The sequence below is a fragment of the Diabrotica undecimpunctata genome, chromosome 2 (assembly GCF_040954645.1).
Source record: "Diabrotica undecimpunctata isolate CICGRU chromosome 2, icDiaUnde3, whole genome shotgun sequence".
In the NCBI taxonomy this organism is placed as follows: Eukaryota; Metazoa; Arthropoda; class Insecta; order Coleoptera; family Chrysomelidae; genus Diabrotica; species Diabrotica undecimpunctata.
In genome coordinates this window covers 144,146,532-144,173,458 of record NC_092804.1, presented here as the reverse complement: position 1 = coordinate 144,173,458, position 26,927 = coordinate 144,146,532, and the positions used below count along the sequence as shown (strand labels likewise).

Below are 26,927 nucleotides of genomic sequence, written 5' to 3'. Positions count from 1 at the left end.
AAAATGCTGAGACGAGCGTTACAGTGTAGCGCCACGAAACGAAATAGTGGTTCGTGGTTCACTCGTTCACTGACACAGTCAACAGTTGGAACAGCCCATTTATAGTCCAGTTAAATATTTCAAATAAAGAATGTAGCTGAGATAATTTTAAACAAAAATATTTATAAACATCTTTTCTGTAAAATGAACCGTTCTCTTAAAAACAACGCTTGAAGCGATCATCGATTTTTTATATCAGTTACTTGCGCGAAATCAATGTTCAATAAAATTTGTATTAGCTCAATGGTAAAAATGCGATATCTTTTGATCCAAATATCCTATCGGCAAAAATCAAGATCCGTTTTAAAGGCAAAGAGTGTAGATTTCGTACGCAGTTCTCGTATTTGTTTCGTATTTGTTTCGAATTTTTACCGTCGAGCTGATACAAAATGCAAAATTGACGGTCGCTTAAAGCGTTGTTTCTAAGAGAACGGGTCATTCTATATAAAAAATGCTTATAAACATTTTTGTTTAAAATTATCTCAGCTACATTTTTTATTTAAAACATTTTTTTCAACGGTGTACAGATTCTTGGTAAATTGATGTTTTTCTCGTTTTTACCCCCCTGCGAGTGGAGTTTTAGGGGGAAGCCCGGGAGTAAAAGTGGTAAACTTTTTTGTATCTTTTTTGGGGTCCCAAAATTAATAGGCTTAGCCAAATTCAGCTTGTTTGTATGATTTTTAGAGGTTTAGTGGCATTTTCGTCTCTGACGACTGGAGTATTATGCGACAAGGGGAGTCCGTTATACAACATGTAAATTTTTTCAAGTGTAATAAAATCTATAAATATTAAAATTACTTTATTCAATTTTAAAAATATTATTTAAATTTTAAAAATACAGAAAACATACTATGTATAGTCTACAGTACCACCTAGTGTACCAGTTTTTTTTTTAACTGTGGGGTTCAAAATTAAAATTTACTTATGATTAACCTACTGGCTGTATTGGCTGCAACAGGACAATTTTCCAGTATTATTAGGTTTCTAAAAGGAGGTAAATAAGACTATATAAGGCTATATAAAAAAGAAGTTCTAAGAAGAAATTCTGCATGTGAGAGTTTCTAAAGAAAAAGTGGAACAACCTTACGGTGATAAAATATAAAATGTCTGCTTAAAAGCAAAAAAATCTGATAATTTCTATGTACAAAAACCCAACTGCTTTTTATTTTTCCGTACCTTTCCAAATATTCGTTCGGTTTTAGAACTACCAAATAGTTAAATTTTCGCGAGCAAATAGCTAATTTGAACTTGGATTAGTAATTACAAAAATTAAGCAAAGAACAAGGTAATATCAAATTTGGCTCTTAACGCTTAATTTAATTAAAATTGCACTTTTATGAGTAATTGAATATTCAAAATGGTTCCCAAGAGACCAACCCTGTGCAATGCGTGATCACATTCTAAGCCATCATCCCGGGAGTTTTGGTAGAGCGTTTGGTGAGAATTACCGGCTTTGAATCCCATTAATCAGCGTCTTTTAAATCCCAGCAATGGGTGTTTGCTACAGCCGACGCCTGCCTATTTGCTCTTCCATGCAAATTTAGCCGCCGGTGTCGGTAGCGGAAGTATCGCGACGCCACAATTCTCTGTCTCACAAGAGTTGTCCTTCCTAATCGTAATTGCCACCGTTTTTCATACGACACGCTCCTAGATTTCTTCTTTGATTGACAGCACTCATTTTAACGTCATTAACTGTTTTCTTGTCAGTTACAATGTATACCGTATCAAAAGCTTTTGATGATGCAGTATAAATAATATATATATATATATATATATATATATATATATATATATATATATATATAATATATATATATATATATATATATATATATATATATATATATATATATATATATATATATATTGCAGTGATTTTTAAAAAGTAGTTTTTATTCAGAATAATAAAAACAGAGGATCATCTTAACAGAATAAGAGATATTTAGAAGAAACTCATCCTTTTCTGATTCAGGTATAGGTTCAACCAAGTATATTACAAAAAATGACTTCTATTATGATCTTGATTTCAATGGCAAAAAAACCACATGGATATTTATAAAACAATAAAGTTATCAACAGAAGAAGTTGATGGAAATCACCTACATCAAACATGATGAGCGGAAAACTTTTCCCAACAACAGCTTGATCCAAATGCAACTCAAACACCAGAATTGTTCTTACAAAAACACCAAATATAACAGCATATGAAAAAACCTAGTTCCCAGAACAAGACGTTACAGAGGCACTCAACATATTCTTATTAAACAATTATAAATACTAACGCAGGAAATCACTTCACAAGCTATAATTCCTGCTGAATGGAGCAAAGCTATGTTAACCCATGAAGGACTGGAGTTGCCATATGGCAACACTGGTATTGACGTACGAATCTTATTATTTTGAGGTTATGTTAGTTTGTTTTGTTTCCAAGAACGTGCCGGTCTGCAGAAAATAAGTGATTTGAAGATATACACCTAACAAAAACTTAATTCGTTGGTGTTTGTGAGATTTTATAGTCACCGTTGTTGATAGTTGTAAAAATGGATATAAGATTTGTGTAAGTAGCTCAATTTGTCAATTACTTCTGAATAACTATTACATCTAAGTGGCTAAAGTAACAATTATGCTCTAATAGAAAGGTCATTTTCCCTCTGTGAATATTTGACAACCCTTGAAAAAAAGCGATCTTTTACAATATTTTGTTTTTATTCATCGCGTTGCCTCATGGCAACGCTAGTATCTACAGGCATCTTGTTTTTTCAGGCGGGGTTTCTCTCTACAAGAAGCTTTGAACATGGTTTACGAAGATGACGTCAACGTTAGAAATATTTATGTTGAGCCCCCAAATATTGGAGACCTCACTGATGAAGATTCTGGCGAGGAGGATGGGGGAGGATTCATCGACAATCTGTCTAGAAAACAGCTGGAAGCAAATGTTGAGGTGCAAATGTATGGCGAAGAAGCAGACAAGGAGGATGACGACATCGAAGAAGATGCAGTTCAAGCGATGGATATTTCCCAGGAAAGTAGCGGAAGTTTCATCCCACAAACTACCTCTCAAGTGAAGAAAATTGAATACGAGTCCCTAAATTGGATAACGGGTGATTTGGTCGACAATGCCGCTTTTCCCAGAATATAGCTACGAACCATTCAATACGTTGACACCTGTCGAGATGTTCGAATTATTTTTCGACGAGGATATAATTAGTTACATTCTCAACCAATGCACGAGTTATGCACTACAGAAGAACTTTCCCGACCCCAAAATTTCCGCAGGAGAAATGAGGTGTTTCTTTGCCATTTTGATTCTATCGGGGTATAATTGGCTCCCGGGAAAAATTTTTTACTGGGATACGAAATGCGATATGGGTAATGCAATGGTCATGAACGCTATGCGAAGAGATCGGTTCCTTACAATTTGGCGTTTTTTCCACCTTGCAAATAATGAAGCCATCGATGAAAGGGACAAATATTACAAGATCAGACCCTTAGCTGACTATTTACAGAAAAAATATAAAGAATATTACGTCCCTGAAGGCGAATTAAATTACGACGAATATATAGTGAAATACTTTGGACGCCACTCATGTAAACAGTTCATAAAAGGAAAGCCGATTCGTTTCGGATACAAAGTTTGGTGCCTCAACACTAAAAGTGGGTATCTTGTAAGCTTCAACATGTACCAAGGAACCGATCCCAAAGCAAATAATCATTATTATAAAGTTTTTGGAGCATGTGCGGCTCCATTCGTCACAATGCTCGATGAATTGCCCAATGATAAATCAAGATTACCCTACAAATTTTTCTGCGACAATTTATTTACGAGCCTCCACCTTTTGAAACATATAAAGGATCGTGGCTATAGCCTTACCGGAACAATACGGGAAAATCGCATTCCCAAAAACTGCCCTATAGAATCGAAAGCTAATATGCAGAAACGCAAAAGGGGTCATGTAGAGTCGATTCTCGAGAGAGAAACTGGTATTATAGTTGTAAGATGGTTGGATAACAGCGTCGTAAGTGTAGCGTCAACATGTTATGGGGTGGAACCACAATCGCTCGTGAAAAGATATTCACAAGCTGAAAAGAAAATCATCCAGGTTCAAAGTCCATGCCTGATTGGTAAATATAATAATGCAATGGGGGGCACCGACCTAATGGACGAAAATATAAACCGCTTTAGAATAGGAATGAGGGCAAAAAAATGGTACTGGAGCTTGATTACCTGGATGCTAGATGCGACTATACAAAATGCGTGGGTGCTACATAAAAAATCCGGCAACAAGTTGACACAGTTAGAGTTTAGGCGTGAAATTGTGCAAGCCTATCTGACCAAATACGGAGTGCCTGCAAAACAAGGTGGCCGACCGTCTAGTTCACTCTCAAGTCGTTCCTTTCATAGAGTATCTGATGATATTAGATACGATGGAGTTGGGCATTTACTGGAACCAGTACCAAATAAAAAGAAAATTAGGTGTGCAGGTGAAGAATGCAGGTCGATCATGAGAACAAGATGCGCCAAATGTGAAGTAGGTTTGTGCACAAAGTGTAATGTTAAATTTCATACACAGCTATAGAAAGTTTTTTGCCGATTATCTCTCAATTTCATAGAATATTTTTTACTTTTATTTAATTCGGTTAATGTAGCCATAGGAACCTAGCGTTGCCATTTGGCAACAGGCAATATTTTTAGGTTTTAATATATTTAATAATTATTTTTGTCTTTTTCTAAGTAAGTTTTGTCCATTCATAAGAGTTATTTGTATTATTTATGTAAAATAAAGATTTTCGAAAACTTCGTCCTTCATGGCTTTTTAGAAACAAAGTTACAGAGAATCGTAAAGGTAGTTAGGAATAATTTACTAAACACTACTCTGAAACTAACAACAAGAAAAATAAGAAAATAATAAATTATAACAAGAATATGGATTCAGAACATATCAATCTTGCACAGATGCAATATTCGTTGTCAGACAAAAAAAAAGAATAAATCCTGGAATACAAGCCAGTATTTATATGCCTAATAGGTCTAACCCAGTTTTAATGTCCACTATAGGAAGGTGTAGCCTACACATCAGTAGTGATAATAGATTATGACACTAAACATGACATTCGCTAGCATCTATTTTGAACACAATAATATACACAAAGTAACCTGGACCTCTCCCGAGTGAAGACAAACGGGTCGAATTGATCACATCTTAATAGATTCAAGACATGGAACAGACGTAATAAACTGTAGAAGTTATAGAGGCACAAACATAGACTCAGATCATTACCTAGTGATCTCCACATGGAGGGCTAGAATTTCAAACCTCATCTAAGAAAATAAAATGCATAGAAAGAATGTGCAAAAGCTGAGAGATGCAACAATTGCAGAACGGTACTCGGAAAACATCACCAATAGTCTAAGGAATTAAAATGAAAATGAAGGCCAGAAAGATATTACTTCTACTGGATCAAAAAAAAAAAGAAAGCTATTGAAGTAGCATCAAAAGATGAAATAGGAACAGAAAATTGTGCCTGTAAAAACCATTGGTTTGACGATGAATGCAAAAATGCAACTAAAAAAAATGAAGCCTATAAAAAAGATGACAACCCGACGAACTAGAACAACTGTAAAGAATTAACAGACAAGGGGAAGAGAAGAGAATAAAGAAAAAAAGAGAAACCACTTAAATAACAAACTTAAATATATAGAAAACCTTAACAGAGATAATGCATAAGTCAGAATGGTGACCTATTAACAAGGAAAGATGTATTGAATAGATGGGTGGAATACTTTAACCAAATACTTAATAAAATGTGCAGGAAAAAGAAGAAAACCTGGAAGACAAAAGAGATGAGGTAAGCGGAACAGACGAGAGGGAAGAGGAACCGCCAACTATTTTTGAAGTTAAATACGCAGTTAAAAAAACTAACCAGAAACATATCACCCGGAGTAGATAATCTGCCAGCTGAACTATATAAGGTAGCTTATGACTAAAGAAGGTATAAATCCCTCCCCAGTGATTGTAATATTGGAATATATACAAAAAAGGAGATATCTTTGAATGCTCTAACCACAGAAAAATTACGCTTCTAAATGTAATATTGTTGGTAGAATGGAAAACTCTGTACGAGAGCTGTATGTAGCACTAAAATAATCGGCTACAAAAATGGGTTTAATAATAAACACCAACAAAATGAAATGAAAATAAATACGTAACCATAAATCCTACGGCTACTTGTTATAGAAAACGACTAAATACGGACCAGACGTAGCACTTCAATACTCTTAGACGTGTGGTCAATGATAGACTTCTACTGCACAATACAGAACGCCAGTTAATACAGTTCTTTCGTGCAATTTCTGTTCTGGTTGAAATTTCCTCATCTCATCACTTTCAATCCTGCAGTTAATCCAGCTTCCCAGATATCTAAAGTGTTCCATCCTTTCCAGGATTTTGTTATCTAATTTTACTATTGAGTCTTCGAAATTAATTTTTCCGAAAACCATCCATTTTGTTTTCTGTGCGTTGATTGTTAAGCCCTTTTCAGTGCATTCGTTGTTTACAGCGTACAGTCTTCTAGGCTCTCTGCTATTACGGCGGTGTATCTGCGTATCTGATGTTATTAATGATTTCACCACCGATTTTTAACACCTTCGCGACGATTATTTGACGCTATCTCAAAAACTGGTTCAGTGTAGGCATTAAACAACATCGGTGACATAAGACATCCCTGCCTGACACCACGCTTAATAGAATCTTTAGCTGAAAGCTCTTGATCCACCTTAATACTCTCCGGTCTGATTGTAGCAAAAATTTTTAAGCAGTCTAATGCCATACGTGTCCAGACCAACTGAGTCCAAGCATTGAAATAGTAGTGTATGTGGTACTCAATAAAAGGCTTTTTCGAAAACTGTAAAACATACGTTAATGTTTTTTCTCAATTTAACTCAAGCTCTTTTGTAAGAGTATTCGAATACAAAAAAGAGCCTCACAAGAAACAAAACTGCTCATTACTAGTTATCCCCTTACAAAGCTTTTATATGCGACAGTGCAATATTTTGAGCGTGTCACTCATTAAACTGATAAGTCGTTAGTCGCTACACTGTCTGGCATTTCTTTTCTTGGGAATAGGTATAAATATTGATTCTAGCCAGTTGTCTGGTAATTGACCGTTGCTGTATATCTTGTTAAAGAAGGAAGTGAGAATCGCAATACTCTCATCATCTAATATTTGTAAAAATTCTGCAGGCATTTTGTCAGGGCCAGAAGCCTACCTGCGTTTCGCTTGGTCAATGGCCTTCTGAAAAAGAAGACCTTAAAAGAAGCGTATCTCCTGTTTCTGAATCTAAAGTTTTATTAATGGAATGCCATGACACATGATATGACAGTTTTTGAGTGTCTTATTAATATAATTTTGTTTTATGAACTTGTTCATAAGGGATCCTGCCTCTGTAAATGCACTGATTTCGAAATTGTCTTAACGAAATATTAAGCTTTCTATTGTTTCACCCAGTAACGTGAAGTTTTCGGGAAAGAGGTTAAATAATTTGCTTCACCGCCATCGTCAGTACGCCGAGTGGTAGGGGTGCAGCAACAACGGCGACAAAACGCCAGCGGAATTGTAAGTTTGCGTATGGCTGTCTCTTTGTGATTGGCTTCGTTTATTTGAGAATTATAGGATAAAGCGTAAAATGTACGCTTGCGGCTCTAATGTGATTTGGTTTGCGGCTGCATGAAATTTTGTTACCTATGTCGCTTTGTCTTTCTGATTTGCCTAGACCGATTGTTGTCCGCCTGTCTCTAAATTTTGTCGAGCGGAGATCGTGTTGGAGTAATTTTGATAAATTGAGAAATATAATTTGGAAATGTGCTTTATATCACCAAGAATAGTGTATATCACTTGCGTCACAAGAGTTTATTAATAAAAAGTAACATTGCATCTCGGGTTTGGTGTTAGACTAAGTATTTCAATAAATTTACTTATCAGTCTTCTCTTTATCTACTCATCAGTCTTGTATTATTAATATCTGTATATATCTACAGTTCTTTCATATTTCTACATCTGATGCATTTTCCAATTATACATTTCTTTTAACTGTATTACTTCAGCATATATGTCTGATTTTGTTCTACAGATTTTTTTACTTTTTGTCAATAATTCGACAGTTCTCTATTCTTCATCCAGAACAACGAAGTAGTAAAACAAAAGAATTACTTCCTACATCAATAAATAAAATAATTGAGAAAAGCTTAACCCTAGAAAGGAGGACACTCGTAAATTTGACGATGCTCCTCTGTTTTCGTCGCAGTTCCGGTGCAATCGTGTAACCTATACTTATCTTCATCATCATCATCACCAACCTGTATATGTCCACTGCTGGATATAGGTCTCCATCAGCTCTTTCCATCAAATCAATTAATAAACTATAGTAACCCCGCGTAACAGTATACAATCCGGCGCAACAGACCTGAAAGAGTGTTTCGCAAAAAACAAAAGACAAAATAGTGCCCGCGACAATCAAAATCGAAACAATAAACATAGGAAATTGTTGCAAAGTGCGCCGCGATCTAAAAGTGCTAACAGTGAAAAGACACTACGTTCATTAGCACCGACTAAAAATCAGTGAAAAGACACTGCATTAGTTAGGCATATAGATAGTTAGAATAGAATAGGAACTAGTTTATATTAGAGAGTAGATTTAGATTAGGACATTCAGGATTTTTATTATTTTTATATGTTTACTAATTTGAAGGATAATGTAAAAATTTTATTTTTCAATACAGATATCGGGGGTCTTCTTTCACCGCAAGTTTTTGGAGTGCGGTGATGGGATGGGTTCCCTTGACACGGTTTCGTTAAATATTGGATAGATATAGGTCGTATGCCGCAAGGTAGGCAGACCAGGGCCACGATTGGTTTGTACACTCCTCGGAGTGGACAAACGAATCGGAGGCGCGAATAGCTCTCTTTCATGTCTCTGTCTTGTGCAGCTTGCATCCAGTTATTGCTAACACGCTTCAGGACGTTAGTACATCTAGTTGGTGGGTGTCTTCTGCTCTGTATTGCTTCTTGTCTTGGTTAGGTTAGGTTAGCTTAGCTTAGGTTAGGTTAGGTTACGTTAGGTTAGGTTAGTCTATACCACAGAACAAACAATTTTTTTATGTTCTGTGCACATAATACATTCCTCAGTAGCTGTTTCTTTAGTCTTGATTTAACAGGTTGGGGGTGTGCTTCATTATTACTACATTTACGTATAAGACTTTTTGAGGAACGTCGTAAATTTTACGGTAGTCTAGTTTCTATGTTAGTTTTTTTCTCTTAAGTTTATTTGGACGCCGGTGACGTTTTTGGTAAGTCATTATCTAATTATTTTTTATACTTGTAGTAAATATTATTTTATTTCATTGTAGCACTATGTCATCAAGAAAACCTTCAAAAGTAAAGGAAATTAACGATAAAATACAGCGTATATGCGTATAATGAATGGTGAAGATAGTGAGCAGGAACCTTTTAAAGATAGTGGAAGTGACTAGATAAGAAGATACTTTGGAGTTTCAATCGGACGATTTAGATAAACAAGATTACTCTAAAAATATTGGTAATTAGGTGATAAAAAGAGGAAGTACCTGAAACATTGAGTGAGAACTCCACTGTTTCTCAGTTTATTGCAAATCCGGAAAAGGTTCTAAAAGGTAAAAACGGACAAAAGTTGTCAAAAAATATCTGCTACATCGATTATGATTTGTGACTCCGCCTCAAGTATACTTCTGCTAGCTTATGTCATATATAAGTTGAAAATTTTATGGGATATTTGAGAAAATAGTCCCAAGGACAGCCCATGCTGCAAACAGCCATGTTGCTCACTGGGAACACGATATAATCGAACCTTACATGGTTGGACTGACATGGTTTGTCACTTGTTTCTTACCACATGCTAGACGATTCGATGGAAAAAAGATGTTAATAAGTGACGCATCGCATTTTAATCCACATCTTCAGAGACAATGTGAAGAAAATGATATATTATTTGCATGCTTGCCATCTAACTCTACCAATATTTATCAGTCATTGAATGTCGCGTTCTTCAGGTCCTTAAAAAAACTGGAGGAAAACTTAACCATCATGGAAAATACAAAATTCCAAAACCACTGGCATTCTGAAAAATTAATTTCCTAAGTTGTTAAAGCAAACACATGAAAGCATGAATAAAGTACCACCTAAAATCCAGACGGAGGGAAAAGTGTTATAAAAAGAAATTTACTTTCTGGTTTTGAAGCACGTGATATTGCACCATTCAACCCCAATCGAGTATTGGAAAAGCTACCACAAGACTTTATAAATGAAGTCGAGCTTAGATGCTCTCTTACTAAATTTTGAAAGACTTGAGTTGATAGCAACAATGATGTTGATATTAACAAGGATTAAAAGGAGGAGGTTGAATAGTTTTGTCCTACATTAGAAAGGCAAATTCCTGCTGGTGAAATTTTTGTCTGGTTTTTGAAAAAAGACAGAATTTCGCTATGTCTGTAAGCTAAAAGAAGTTTTAGAAAGAGAAGAAATCGAAGTTCAAGGCCTTAAATCAGTAGGATCGAGGAAGATTTTCAAAATAATTGAAAATGACATATCTGATAGGATACTTTCGCGAAGAAATTAATATTAAAGAATGTAAAATCCATTTTTCTTTTTCTTTAAAACGTTCTGAATTACATTTTTAGTTCTTAAAAATCTGTTTTTTATATAAATAAAGAATAGTACAATAAAAATAGTGTGATCATTCTCACCCCGCAAGATCAATCTTAACTCTTTGTTAAAATTCGAAAAACTATTTGACCTAATTGGTCAGACTTGAGATTGATCATATTCTATTTAAAGGCACCACTGTTTCATGCTATATAATCATCATGATCAATCTCACCTCATTCACGGCACAGATTAACAGACCAGATGTGTTCTGTTAATCTGTGTTCACGGGTCTATTGATCACTCTTTTTTTTTATAATATAAGTGCATTTTCTTAACAATTATAACAAAACTAGTGTTAAAGCATTAGTTTTTAGATATTAATATTTTACGTGAAGTGTTTAAAGGTTGAACAACTAAGAAATGTTTAAAATATAAAAAAATAAAAGTTAAAATTGATGAATCTTACTCTATTTCAGGGTAATCGTTTCTGTGATTAATTATTGTCCCAAGATAGTTGTAGTTTAGTAGTTTTCTACTTGTTTTAAAGACTTTCATTATTATTTTGGGCTTTTGATAAACTCATAAATTTTAGTTTTCTTGTTCATTAGCCTCTATACTCAACTATCTTGTTTATTAGCCTCTAAAGCTCATAGAGGTTGTCCGCCATTATGACAGTATCGTCCGCATAGCTAATATTGGTAACTGGTGTTCCGTTGACATTTATTCCAGCTGTTTCTCCCTCGAGAGTTTTTCATAATTTATTCAGAGTATGCGTTGAACAGTAGTTGAGATAATACACATTCCTGTCGTACCCCTCTTTTAATTTCGAACTCTTTTGAAGTGTATTTCTTAATGCATATATGTATTGTTACGACAAAATATGAGTCATATTAAAAACCTGTAAACATGTTGTTTATTCTCACTTCTGTTCTAGTATTTTCTCTGAGCCGCTATAAAAACCAGTCTAAGTTCCCGTTCATTCGAGGCAATTCAGGTCAACATCCATAGGCTTCGAGAAATTCCATGCTAACGGCTGTTTTGGTATATATAGCGGGACTTTCATTGTGCGGAACAGTCTGAAGATAATATCGCGTCGAATTTTTAAAATGTAGCGCACGTATTGTAATAAATGTAAATAAATTATATAATTATTAGTGTGAAATAAATTAGTTATATTGTACAAATAAAGACTTTAAATAAACAAAGTGTAAGAATATTTTTATAATAAATAAAGTTAATAAATTAGACTAATAAACTCATTTCAGTATATGTCCGCTGCGTATTTTAACATTCTTAGGATTATATTATTCGTAAGTTCATTTCATAGAAAATATTAATAATTATAAACTGTTTCAAGCAAATCTGCAACCAAATATCAAAATTTAGTTATTCGCGATTCTCAGTTCGAATATTCTAATGACATCAATAACTGCGCTGTTCATTATATCGTATAGTCCCCGCAAATATTCGTTATATCGTATCGTATATCTCTGAAGAACAGAGATAGCATGTCTATCATTAATTCAGATAAACTCAACGTCAACTTTGACTTTTCAAGCTTTAGTAAACAAAATTGTTATTAAAAATGGTTTTCACGGATGAACAAAAGCAATCTATGCTCCAAATATATTTTAGAAATGGCCAAAGAATTAACGGAGAATGGGTTTACTCCAATCGAGACGCTTTCTCGATTCTCGAGTCTATTTTAGAACTATTCGTCGCGTTGTTGATGTTTATAGAAAATCGGGAAGCGTAAATTACAAGCCAGGGACAGGCAGGCCTAAACTGCGAACTGAAGAAAACATCGAACTGGTTAAAACTTTTATTGTAGGTCAACTATATACATCAATTCGGCATTTACATCAACAGGTAGATTTTTCATACGGAACTTGCCAGCGTATTCTTAAGCAAGGATTATATTTTCATCCGTATCGTTTACAAGCCTTCCATGAAATCACCCTAAACGATTATCCCCAAAGGATAGCCTTCTGTAGTTGCTTTCTGAACAATATCAATAATAATGATGATGTATTAAGCAAAACCTTTTTTACTAACGAATGATGGTTTCATCTTTCTGGGTACACAAATTCTCAGAATGTGTGGATGTAATAACCCGCATTATTTTATTGAAACTTCTTTGTATCCACAGAAACTTGGAGTTTGGGATCCTACAAGCAAGCGACGTATTGTAGGACCCATATTTTTCACAGGTAGTCTAAATGCTGAAAGATACCGTCAAGAAAGTTTAACTCCATTTATAAATAAATAATTGATGGATGATAAATTAATAAAATGATATTTTCAGTAAAACGTGGCTTGAATTCATATAGCGCTGCAAAATTTGAATTTTATTACGGACTTTTTCAACAATAGGGTCATACGTTTAAATATGCCTATTATATTCCCCCCTCGATCCTGTGATTTGACTCTCTGCGATTTCGTTCCGTGGCCACATTTAACAAATTCGATTTTTAGATCTCCTGTAGCAGATTTGGAAGATCTTAGACAAATAATAGAGAATTATATTTAAGAATTAAATAATACTCCGTGGATCCTAAACATTGTTATAGACTCAATGAGAAGAAGAGGTACGTTATGTACAGATGTTGGTGGTGGACATATAACAGCATCTTCTTTGATTTTATTTATTATTGTTACTTATAATTTTGTTATTTTTTTATTTTTGATTAAAGTTCTATGTTAAAGATTTTTGGCTGATTTTTTTATGTTTTACAGTGTCAATCAAAATTAATTTATAAACCAATGATAAAAATTCACATTAAATCAAGACGTACGTTATTTTTTGCTCGTATAGTATAATGATGAATTTGCTTTGATTAAAATAATTGTAGATGGCTCCTTACTTTGCCTATAAGATACGTTAAAAATAAGATTAAAGATTTTAGCAACATAATTGTTCAAATCTGTTGTTTAGCAATCTCATCCAGCATTCTTAGTCGATAAGTAACATTATGTTTTCATTATAGTTTCGAGTCAAATTTCAGAACCTCATTATAGTGTTGGTTGCTTGCGACATTATAGTGCGATATTAAACCGTAGGTACATTACACTTGCTATTCACCGCTGAAGGCCGAAAGTGACAATGGTAAAATTTATATACTTGAGTTCGAGTAGTTGTTAAAATTTTATCTCTGTTGGGCGCCAATTTGCGTGGCAAATAACCCCTTTTGTAGGGTTGTTTGGCTTAAAGCGACACGTGCGTTAATCCGCAACCAGGCAAAACGTATGTAAAATAATTGTGAAGTTGGTTTGAATAATGGTCTGGGTGGAGATCATCCACATATTTTTAAACTCTGCGTGAAAAGATAAAAGGAAAACGATTGGAATGATTATTTTCCTTCGCTTGAGTAAAAGAGGGCGCTTTAGCTCTAAAATATTTATCAGTATTATTATGTAATAAACCGTGATGAATAAATTTAAATAAAAGTCCACATTTATAAAAAGATACAATAAAATTGTGAAAAGAAGTTAAATAATATACATAAAATTACGTATTCTTTGAGAAATACGCATCGGATATATACAAAGAACACCAGGATGATTTTTAAATGTCTTATAGTACGAATAGGCTAGAAAGATAACTACTGTTTGTTTGACCTTTAAATCAGTTAAAATCCGGTTCTATATTGGACCTAATTTTTGAAGAAACCATAAATTTTGTAGACAAAGTATAATTAATAACATTATCATTCATCTGTCTGGTATATTGCACTGCAAGATAGCAGATGCATGGAGAAACAGCATAATAACACCAATGTTCAAGAAAGGAGATAAAGAAGATCTCAACAATTATAGAGGTATAAATCTGAGCACTGCACGTAAGCTTACCACAAAAGTCCTAACCAACAAAATCTATAAACTAACAACTTTATCAGATGATGATGAACAACAAGGATTCAGATCCGGAAGATCCTGTGTAGATGCCGTATTTGTACTAAGACAAATCACAGAAAAGGCCATCGAGTACAATAAACCAGCGTATCTATGTTTTATAGACCTGACAAAGGCTTTCGATTGCATCCAAGTCGAAGACGTCTTACACCTACTGTATAAAAGAAACATACCAATCAATAAAACACCATCGAAAATATCTACTTCCATAACCGAATACAGGCAAAGATAAATGGAAAACTAACACAGTGTATATCAGTACAAAGCGGAGTCAGACAGGGTGACTCGTTAAGCCCACTTCTTTTTCATATAATAATGGACGAAATAATACAAGCAGTACGTAAAGGTCATGGTTACAGAATGGGGAAAAAATAACGTGCAGACGACGTCGGATTCATCGCCGAGACAGAAGACGAGCTCCAAAGATTAACAACAGCCTTCAACAGTCTTCAATACAACAGCCAAGAAATACAATATGATAATATCAGCAGAAAAAAACAAATGTATGACAACACCTAAATACCCACTACGATGTAGAATCGAAATTGATGGAAAAATAATAAAGCGGAAAGCAAGGTTTAGATATCTGGGAATAGATATAACTAGTTACGGAGATGTTGAAGAAGAAGTACGACAACAAAACTTAAAAGCAAGTAAAGCGGCGGGATCTCTTAAAGGCACAATCTGGAAGAACAAACACCCAAGACAAGACACAAAAACAAGAATCTATAAAGCAGCAATTAGACCTATATTAACATACAAGGCGGAGACAAGACCTGACACATCTAAAACGAGACGACTACTAGAAACAACAGAAAAAATACTCCGACGAATATCAGGGAAAAGTCTGTTGGATAGAGAGAGAAGCGAAAACATAACAAGAGCATGCAATATAGAAGACATAAAGGGATGGGTGAAAATACGGAAACAGGAGTGGAACGAACACATTAGTAGAATGACAGAGGATAGGATAGTACGAATAGCACGAGATGTCACCAAATGGACGAAGAAGTATTGGCAGACCAAGAAAAAGATGGCGCGACAATTTAAACAATTTAGGAGTCTAATATTGAAGAAAAAACAGACTTTAAAGCCTACATACAAGAAGGAAGAAGAAGAAGATCATTCATCTAGTAAAAGAAGTTGTATTAAACAGTTATATGAAGTGACATTGCAAAGTGTTGGAATTTGTAAGACAAACAGAGAAAGAATCTTATAGAGAACTATAGGAAGACTAGTAGGAGGAATGGAACGTCACGCTACTTCTATAGATCTGTGGAATGCATTTGACTACGTTCCATTACAGAAATTATGCATTAAGTAGCGAGTCTAGATCGCAGATCTATAGAATCCCCTTCGAATATGATTAGGTAATTCTTTCGAAATATCAGCATGACGTATATGATAATCAAAATTATAGAAGAATTCAAACAATGAGGTTTCGAAATAAAAAAAACGGAGTATGTGACCATACGAGGCACAGGACAAGACATAAAACAGTAAGCGGTGTGATACAAAGCGTAAAACTGTACGAATAAACATGTAATAATGTAATAAAGCAAGATGGGAAAGATAATAAAGACAAAAAAAGATGAAAAGAAGAAATATAATCAAAGTACTATATCCACTCTTACGGACTAGAAACCTAATAAAGAAAGTAAAAAAAAATATTTGTCAGTCTATGATTCAGTCACTATTGACACAGAATAATAAACAATGTTAAACAATTGTTATTTATATATATATTTAGGGATTCTACAGTATTCACTGCCTTCCCTCGCTCAACCGTTTCCATCTCTCTCTGTTGTTCCATTCTCCATCGTTCAGTCCTCTCTTACTCATGGCGTCGTCTACTTCGTTCCTCCAGGATTTTCGGGGTCGTCCTCTTTTCCTCCTTCCTATGGGGCTCCATTCGGTTATTTTCTTTATCCATCTGCTGTCGCTAGTTCTTCTTACATGTCCATACCACTTTAGTCTTTTTTGTTCTATATATGTTAGTATGTCTGTTTCTATTGATGTTCTTTGCTTTATTTCGTCATTACTTCTCCTATCCATTCTTGTTACTCTGCAGCATCTTCGCAGGCATTCCATCTCTGTTGCTACTATCTTACTGCTGGTTTTCTTGTTTATGATCCAATTTTCAGCCCCATATGTCATAATACTTCGCACTAATGTTTTATAAATCTGCGTTTTTGTCTCCATCGTTTAGTCCTCTCTTACTCATGGCGTCGTCTACTTCGTTCCTCCAGGATTTTCGGGGTCGTCCTCTTTTCCTCCTTCCTATGGGACTCCATTCGGTTATTCTCTTTATCCATCTGCTGTCGCTAGTTCTTCTTACATGTCCATACCACTTTAGTCTTTTTTGTTCTATATATGTTAGTATGTCTGTTTCTATTGATGTTCTTTGCTTTATTTCGTCATTACTTCTCCTATCCATTCTTGTTACTCTGCAGCATCTTCGCAGGCATTCCATCTCTGTTGCTACTATCTTACTGCTGGTTTTCTTGTTTATGATCCAATTTTCAGCCCCATATGTCATAATACTTCGCACTAATGTTTTATAAATCTGCGTTTTTGTCTTCATATTTAGGTGTATATCCCACCATACTGAGTTAAGTTGTCGGATTGCTGTTCTTGTTTGTCCTAATCTTTGTGTAATTTCTTCCTCTGTTGTTGCCTTTTTCGTGATTATAAACCCCAGGTATTTGAATTTATCCTTTCCTTTGATTGTTGCGTTGTCATCAATCTGTAGATCTTCTATGTCTTCTTCACTTGTAGATAGGTACTCTGTTTTCGCGAGGTTAATATCTAGGCCAGCCTTGGTATATTCTTCTTGTAGTTTCTTTATCATGTCAACAATTGTTATTTATTATATGGTATTGACATGTGGGTCATATAGAAAAATATGATATAAAAACTTCTGTCAACAGAAATGATGCTTTGGAGAAGTTAAAACAAGATTCTTGTTTTAACTTTACTCAAAATCACAGGAGAAAAAATAACAAGTCAAAACACCGTAATGGATAATAATAAAGAAATAATTTGTCATTAGAAGTTTGGAATTAGATATCAGAACAAAGAACCAAACGAGGAAGGTCAAGAAAAAATAGAATTCATATGGAAATGGGAAGTAGGGATTCCACGAAGGGGACGAAAGACAAAAAACGATGGTGCAGTGGAAGCGAGGACCGACAATATTGAAGTTGGAAAAACTCGGTATATAAACGCCAATTTAAATTTAAATTATAAGAAATGTTCTTTATTTCAAAGAGAGGCATACTATTAAGAATAAATCGTTTCAGTAGAAGGAATTAAAATTGATCCAGAGAAGATATTTCAGTTATTAAAGATTGGCCTAAACCAGAATAAAAAAAGAAATTAGAAGTTTTCTTGGACTCTGTTCATATTACCGATAATGTATTAAAGATTTTAGCCGTATTACTAAGCCCCTTTATCGACTAACCTGAAACAACATTGAATTAAACTAGACACCGGATTGTCAAAATGCCTTCATAGATTAAAAAAAAAACGACTTATAACAGCACCTATCCTAGCCTATCCACGAGAAGATGGCAAATTTCTGTTAGATTGTGATGTATCTCAGCATGGTATTGCCGCCGTATTATCACAAGACCACGAAGGCGAAGAAAAAGTTATTGTATATTTTAGTAAAATAATGGGAAAAGCTGAAAATAATTATTGCGTTACAAGAAAAGAGCTTTTATAAAAGCCCTACAACATTTTCATACTTTTCTTTATAACAGAAATTTTATAATTAGAACTGACAAAGCGGCTCGCTGGATAGAGAGACTCCAACGGTATAACTTTAACGAAGTACATCGAGAACAACCGACCCTCAAAAATAGGCGACCCTGTTTGGAACAACAATGCCAGTACTGTAAAATACTTGAAGATAAAGGGAACATACCCGAAGAAGTAAGTCTCCAGGTAACCACAGTTATACAGGAAGAAGATAATGATCAGACTTCCATGGAAAACCATGGTTCCATGGTTAAAAGAACACATGTCAGAGTTCGAGACAGATTTTACTGGATCAATTGCCGCCGAGATGTAGAAGATTGGTGTAAGAAATGTGATTTATGTAATTATAGAAAAGACCCTAGAACAAGAAATGGTAAGTCGTGGTAAAATATCTTTCCGGAGAGTCTTTTGAACGACTTGTAGTAGATATTCTCGGTTCACTTCCGATGACAGGAAACAACTACTTAATGGTTGCATACGATTATGTTTTAAAATGGCCTGAAATTACACTCCTTCCTAATCAAGAAGCGACTATAGTAGCAGAAGCATAACACACGTCGTATCAAGACATGTTCCTTTAAAGTTACATTCTGATCGTGGACGAAAGTTTGAATCAGAATTATGGTAAGAATTAATGAAAATCTTGGGTATTAAGAAAACTCACACTACGCCTCTCCATCCCCAATCAGACGGAATGGTCGAAAGACATAATAAAACTGTTTGTCAATACCTTTAAATTTTTATCGCTGATCAAAAAGATTGGGATACTTTAATTCCTCTATTCCTGTTAGCCTATAGAATTTTTTATAGAAACCATAACTTTTTAGCAATCCATTACATCTCCGTTAGCATCAATCATCACGTTTACTACGCCCCCATTACTCCGCAAAAAAAGGAGTACCCCTTTTTTGAAGGGACGACAGCCTAAACAAGTTAAACACTCTGGATCGAAAAGTACTAAGGCAAATCTATGGAGCAGTGAATGACAATGGAGTGTGGAGAAGACGATACAACTTCGAACTTTATAGAATATACCAGGAACCTGATATCGTAAAACATATTTAGATAGGACGTCTGATGTGGTTTGGACATGTAATGCGGATAGAATAAAATGACCCAGCTAGAAAAACGCTTCTTGATAGATCCATTGGTCAGAGAAGAAGAGGAAAACCCAGAACAAGGTTCCTTGATAACATCGATGAACACATGAGAAATATGGGAATACGGGCTTGGCGGAGAAAGGCGATGGATAGGGACGACTGGGGAGAAATTCTTGAGGAGGCTAGTAAGACCCACGCAGGGTTGTAAAACCAGAATGATGATGATGAAACAACATGATCCAGATTATGGAGCCCTGAGGTAGATTTCTATTCCATTTTTTAGATAATAACCCATATATTTGTTTATATGCAATCTTCTTCTTCATGTACCATGTCCTTTCAGAACTTTGCTTACCATCATAGCTATCTTAATTTTATTCACTGCCACCCTAAATAGCATGCTTGTATCAACACCATACCAATCTCGCAAGTTCTTCAACCATGAGCTTCTTCTTCGTCCTCGACTACGTTTACCTGCTATTTTTCCTTGCATGATATTTTGTAGCAACCTATATTTGGGACCTCTCATCTCCAGTTTTCTCTGCTTGGTGCTTTTTATGACCTCAGTAATCTTGCTGAGACCTTCTAGTATTGTGGAGTTTCGAATCTTCTCCACCCAGGAAACTTTTAAAATTCTTCTATAGCACCACATTTCGAAAGCCTCAAGGCGATTCAGATCGATTTTATTCACAGTCCAGGACTCGACACCATAAAGTAAGACCGAGAACACGTAGCAGCGAAGTAGGCGGATCCTCAATGCCAATTTTAGGTCTCTGTTACATAATACCTTGGACATCCTTCTAAAAGCCACTCTAGCCTGCTCTATTCTAGATCTAATTTCGCCGTGACTTTCTGCGTTACAATTTAGTTGTTGTCCAAGATAAACGATTTTATCAACTTGCTCAAGTTTGGTATTATTTATATATATATAGACGGTTTATATGCTGTTGTTTACTTATTACGAGTATTTTGGTTTTCCGTATGTTCAGATCCAGACCTGCCTCCCTACAACTCTCAACGACACTATCAAGTAGTGTTTGCAGATCTTCTTGACTAAAAGCTAGGAGTACTGTATCTTTAGCATATCGCAAATTATTGATGACTTCACCGTTCACAAGTATTCCTTCTTGTTTTTCAGAAAGTGCTGAAAATTCTTTCGGATTAAACGTTGAAAAGCAGGGGTGACAAGAGGCATCCCTGCCGTACTCCTGTTTTAATATTAAGAGCCTGTGATTCCACGCCATCTACTAAAACTGATGTTGTTTGATTCCAATATAAATTTGCAATTATTCGAACATCTCTGCCGTCCAAGCCAATGTCTTTCAGAGCTTCGATCAATATAGAGTGCTTAACACGATCAAATGCCTTTTGGAAGTCAATAAAACAACAGTCTATGTCTACAGATATATCTCGACATCTTTGAGCAAGTACGTTTATTCCAAACAGTGCCTCTCTCATTCCAAACCCGCTACGGAAAAAAACCGTGTGTCATCCAGGTATTCTTCGCATTTATTGTAGATACGACCATGTATTTATATGCAATGAAAACACTTTTATTTCTGATTACTCCGGTTTAAATATTTATTTACTATAGAGGTTATTGGACAACATGTAGGTTTATTATGGGACAACCTGTAGGTTTCCAAAAATTGGAAAATCACGTTTATAAATGTATACCCAGTTTTCAAAATGCAATAAATGAAATAAAAAAGAAGTATAAGAACGACCATTGTAATATTAGCTATTTTCTAATTCTTATAACCGACGTAAGTTTGGCTGGTATGTTTTGATTTATTTCCTATAATACGAATGATGACAATGTGAAAAGATCCAGCGGATCTTCTGTAATTTATCACTAAAAGGCCATACAGTAAATGTAAATTACTCAACCAATGTATACTGTGTCTGTAAAACTTGATTTTTTTCAACTAGAGCACTTTCGTTAATAATTTTAATCTATCAGTCTTTAATAATTTAATAAATGATTGATACAGGCTTTTCAATTCAATGTTTGTATGTAATTGTGTATTGACAAATTCAAGAATATTACTTTTCTCAAACGAGTTTTAGTATAGATGAAAAATCGGTTGCCTGTAAAGTCGGTTTTACGGGCGAAGATTTTACATGACAACGTCTTTTTCTCGGTAGAATATTTATTGATATGAATATTATTAAATTGCACAATAGGAACAAGGAATTGAATGAAAATAAGAATTGCACAAATTTTAACTATAGAAATATATTTTGTTTACTAAAACATTGTACATGTAAACTTAAACTTAACTAATTTCTATTTGAGTGATTTTGTTGAGGATAGGACGATAATAGGAGAAATATGAAACGAAAGGAAGTGTTTCTGCTGTAATGTGTCTTGAACGCCAAGAACGCTCGAGAAAGACAGAGACACAAGCACGGAAGCACGCACCGATTCAACGCGCCTAATTCTCTAGTGCTGCGCGCGCAGCGGACCGATCATGTTTGAGTGGGAGAGAGACGCAAGGCATTCGCCGGTCCGGCGGGCCTCTCTCTCGTTCGGTGACTCACTGTAACGCGGGCGTTACGCTTTTTCATGAATGACTCCGAGCCACAACCTAATTTAAGACGTTGTCACGTCAAAAACTTAAGTATAGATGATTTATTAGGAAATTTAAATTACATCTCAATAATCTTTGTTCTTTCTGTGATATCGTTTTTGTATCAAGATACGGACGATTTGGAATCCGTTTCTCATATGCTCTAGTTTTAACAATAGTATTGCCATTTATAGCACCTATAACACTTTCAAAATTCACTTTATATCCATATGTATTATGCTTTGTAAATTAGAACTTAAAAATTCTTTCGACAAAGTCAAAGGGATGCAGCATTGGCATTTTATCTGCGACCAGTATGTAAAAGATCAAATGAGAGAAACCATATTACATATTCATTTTAATATGTTCATTTAGTTTCGATTTAACAAACAAAAAAAGATAATAATACTATTAACAAGTCCTGGATTATTGAGATCCATTCAAATCAAACTGGACCAGCCTTAGAAATTAGCTCATTTTTCAAAAAATCTTAAAAACAAATTAAATTTTGCAAAAACTACTCAAACGATCTGGTCCATTTTTTGCACACAATTCAAACACGATAAGACCCTCAAGTTCAGGTACGTTTAAACAAATTTTAAAAAATATAATAAAAAACTTGTTAACAATATTCAAAAACAGCGATTTTGTTGTTCATTTTGCAACAACTTTTTTTTTTATCATCTGAGTTTAATTTAGCATATCTCATTTTATGTATCTTTTTTTTCTCAAAAGAACCAACTTTTTAAGTTCTGAGCAAAATAATGAGTTTGACGTGTTGATTGTTTATTTAAAAATATTTCCACTAAAAAATTGATGAATCCCTAGAGGAGAGTCTTTTTGTAATATCTCATACTGCACATTTTATCCATCAAACCCGTATATATACAGTTGTGTCGAGTAAAAAACTAAGGTGATTGGCATAATATGTAATTTGTATGCTTAAAGCTTCTCCCTGTTTCTCCTATGTCAACGATGTAAACAACCTTAACAGGTTAATTATTTTATATTATTGTTTAATATATGTAAATATTCTTTTAGCTCTTCGACTGTACATTAATAGGAATAAATATTTGATAATACTTACCATCTTTATTCATCCCCATAGCAAGACACTTCTTTAGACGACACGCTTGACACTGGTTCCTATGAGCTTTATCAACTACACATCTACCTGTTCCAGCCTGGCATCTGCAAAACATAGAAAATATAATACTTTTAAAGTACACAATTTATTTTTTCATACCACCAATAACAAGAATTATGTATGAGAAAAGATACAACACCTTTTCCTTGGTTTTCAGATCTTTTAAAAAGTTTTCAGGCCATCATACTGAAAAACTTTCTCGACAATCAATAAAGTTATACTGAAATCCAAAGACATGTTTCCTTTTTTTCCAAATAGCTTTTATGAGTGTATAAAAATCCGTTGCATAAGTTCTTCTCTCCCACTTTAAATTAGGTAATTAATAATTTTATCTGGTGTTGTTGATATACTCAATAAAACAGATATATTATAACTGATTATTTATATGTTTTCGTCACAAATGTTGATTACCTTATATAATACCCTTAAATTTGTTAGGGCTAATAAAACTTGACGTTACATAGTGCAATTTCGATTAAAGCGAAACTGTTCATCCCTAACTGTGATACACAAAAGCTGCAGGATGACGCTTCTGCTTCGATATTAGTGAGCTTAAATATATCAAGATGGCAAGTGTCGCATTGGCGCTACGCCACCTGATGCCCCTATTAAATGGCAAAAGCTCCCGTTTTGCCGTTTTGCCAAACCACCCTATCAACCACCCGTAAAACGGTCCGTTAATGTTAGTAAACGTGGGTGGTTGGGTGATGGTTATGCGTAAATTTAAATATAAACGGGGTGAGCTTTCGATTTTTAATTCATTGCTTAAAATAGATGGCGATATTGGAGTGATTTTTAAGTTAATAGCAGCTCTTTGACATGTTTATTTTTGATCAAACGATATATTTATTTACCAAATAACCAGAAACTTTAATAAAACAATCAAGATTTTCAAAGTCAAACAGAGTCGTTTTTGATCTATGTATCCAGAATTACCAAGAATTGCTAAAATTTAAGTTAAATGAGCATTGTTTTGTTTATTTCTCAAAGCTGTTTAATATATATCATTTCTAGAAGAAGCTCTTAACAAAAATATTCTGATTATCAAATTATATTCAAAGTCTGCGTTATCTCTTCAAAAAATCAAAAAATATATGTACAAAAATAGTTTTGTTAAAATCATAGAAAATTAAAGAAATAATTAAAGCATATTTTTTTAAGAAAGCTGTTTTAAAAACGTCAAGAATAAGTTGTTTATACAGAAGTGATTTAATTGTGACACTTATACTCCAGTCGTAAGAGACGAAAATGCCACTGAATCTCTACAAATTATACGAACAAGCTGAATTTTGCTTAGAGTGTCAATTTTGAGATCTTAAAAAAGACACAATAAAGTTTACTACTCCTACCCCGGGCTGTCCCCTAAAACCCCATCTCGTAGGGGGGAAAACGGAAAAAATTGATTTACCAAGAATTTGTACACCGTAGGAAAAATGTTTCAAATAAAAAATGTAGCTGAGATAAGTTTGAACAAAAATATTTATTATTACTTTTTGTATAGAATTAACCGTTTTCTCAGAAAGAACGCTTGAAGCAACTGGCGATTTGAATGTCAATTCAAATCGCCAGTGCGTACACTCGAAATAATTTAGCTTAAAGATTGGAGAATCGTAAAAAAAGGCAAAAATCGCGCAACCTTTATTTATTTAACACTTTTATAGACACTGACTCTAATTGCGGCAATATGCACAAGTAAGCTGCACTCCTTGCCTTTAAAACGCTTTTTGATTTTTGTCGATAAAGTACTCATATTAAAAGATCTAATGTTTACCATCGAATTAATACAAATTTAATCAAAAACTGATTTCGCCGCTTAGCCTTGTCACTTCAGGCGATATTTTTGAAAAAACGGTTTATTTTACGCAAAAAATTTGTCGAACATTTTGAGTTAAAATTATCTCAGCTACATTTTTTATTTGAAATATTTTTTTCTACGATGCACAGATTCTTGGTAAATTGATTTTTTCTGTTTTTTCCCTATGAGGATATGCCGGGTGGTTTTAGGGGGAAGCCGGGCGTAGGAATAGTAAGTAGTCCCAAAATTAACATTCTCATAAGAAATCAGTTTGTTCGCATGATTTTTACAGGTTTAGTGGCATTTTCGTTTCTGGCGACGGAGTAAAAATAAATAAATTTATTTATAACAAAACTAAAGCACCTCTGGCATTTGGTAATGCGTTTTTTAGATGGCTCTATTCGATTTAGATTAAATCGAATTTATTAAGTCCGATTATAAAAAAAATGAAGAAATTGCTTTATTGGAAGCCTAGAAAATACATTTTTTTTACGGATACCGATTTTGATATTTGAAATTCAATTTTCTTTAACCTAATTTTGTTTGGTATTTTTCACGCGCAATACCGATGGTTTTTATTATGTAATAAATATCATGAAAATATGAAAATTTTTACGAGAGCTCTCTAATTGGCTTTATAAAATAAAGCACATTTTGTAAGTTAAAAAATTGTGTATCTAATTGTTAGTTAATTTTGTAACATATCCCATAACATATATATATATATATATATATATATATATATATATATATATATATATATATATATATATATATATATATATATATATATGCCATTGTCATGTCATGTTAGCTCATCAGCTTCTTCCTAATGTTCGATGAGAACTCTCCTTAGACAGATATTTCGCTGGAGAATTCAGGCGTTTATGATTTTTTTTCATATTAACAACTATATTCTTGTGAAACAGTATTAGTTTATTAAAAATCTTACACCTCTTAAAAACTAAACGTAACGTCTATGTTTTACTAGTATGAATTTAAAATTTTTCCCATCATGGCAAAAACAAGATTAGAACAAAATGTGCAACATTAATCTTTCTTAAATGTAACGCAAATAAAATGAACTAAATTTTATATAAATAAATTCATAATTCAAAACAGTTTACTCATCAGCTATAATTATTTAATTAAATGATCAAAATCATATCCACCAACATCCATACAATTCTAAACTCGCTCTTAACTCGAAATTACGACGAACATTTTGAAGCGTTTCAGGCTTACTAGACTACATTCATTCACTATCCGTCGTCTTAGTTCTTAGTTCAAAGAAGGAAGTCCAGGCGAGTTAAATCAGGGTATCTTGCTGGTCATTCATTAAAACTTCTTCGTCCAATGTATTTCCTAGGAAACCGTTCATTAAGATATCGCCATAAATTTATGCTATAATGCAAAGGTGCGCTGTCTTGTTGAAAAAACAAATCATCTTCGGAATACCTGTTATAATTTTATCGTGTCCTCTAATAATTCTAGATATGCTTCTTCGTTCGTCGTTAATTTTTTTTTTGCAAAAAGGATGCCCGAAAAATACGTTTAATTTTAATGGCTATTGGAAATGGGTTTCGTGGAAAACTCCAGGATTTTCATTAATCCAATAACAGCAATTGTGTCCTTTCATAGTACTCTTTAGATAAAAAAGGACATTCATCTGAAAAACAATTATTAAATAGAAAGTTTGGATTACTATTTATTATGTGAGTAATAATCTTACAAAACTGTAGTCGTCTGTCTAGATAATTTTCATTTCTTTCCAGTATCAAGTGTATTTTGAATGAAGACATGGAATTTGTAATTCTTCAGTATTCCATGGACAGTAGTGCGCGAAAAACCACATTATTGAGTCATTTTTTTAGTACTAGAAGTAGGTTTCAAATTTACATCATCTAAAATTGTTACGTCTG

The 26,927-nt window shown here is 34.0% G+C and overlaps 1 protein-coding gene across 1 annotated transcript in view; it reads right to left on the bottom strand.

Moving 5' to 3' along the window:
* The window catches only part of LOC140433484 (photoreceptor-specific nuclear receptor-like), a 106,140-nt gene that overhangs the window by 26,319 nt on the left and 52,894 nt on the right, over positions 1-26,927 (bottom strand). Inside the window, exon 3 of the mRNA XM_072521473.1 lies at positions 23,151-23,254. Within this exon, the coding sequence (XP_072377574.1) occupies positions 23,151-23,254 (104 nt within the window). The remainder of the gene's footprint in view (positions 1-23,150; positions 23,255-26,927) is intronic.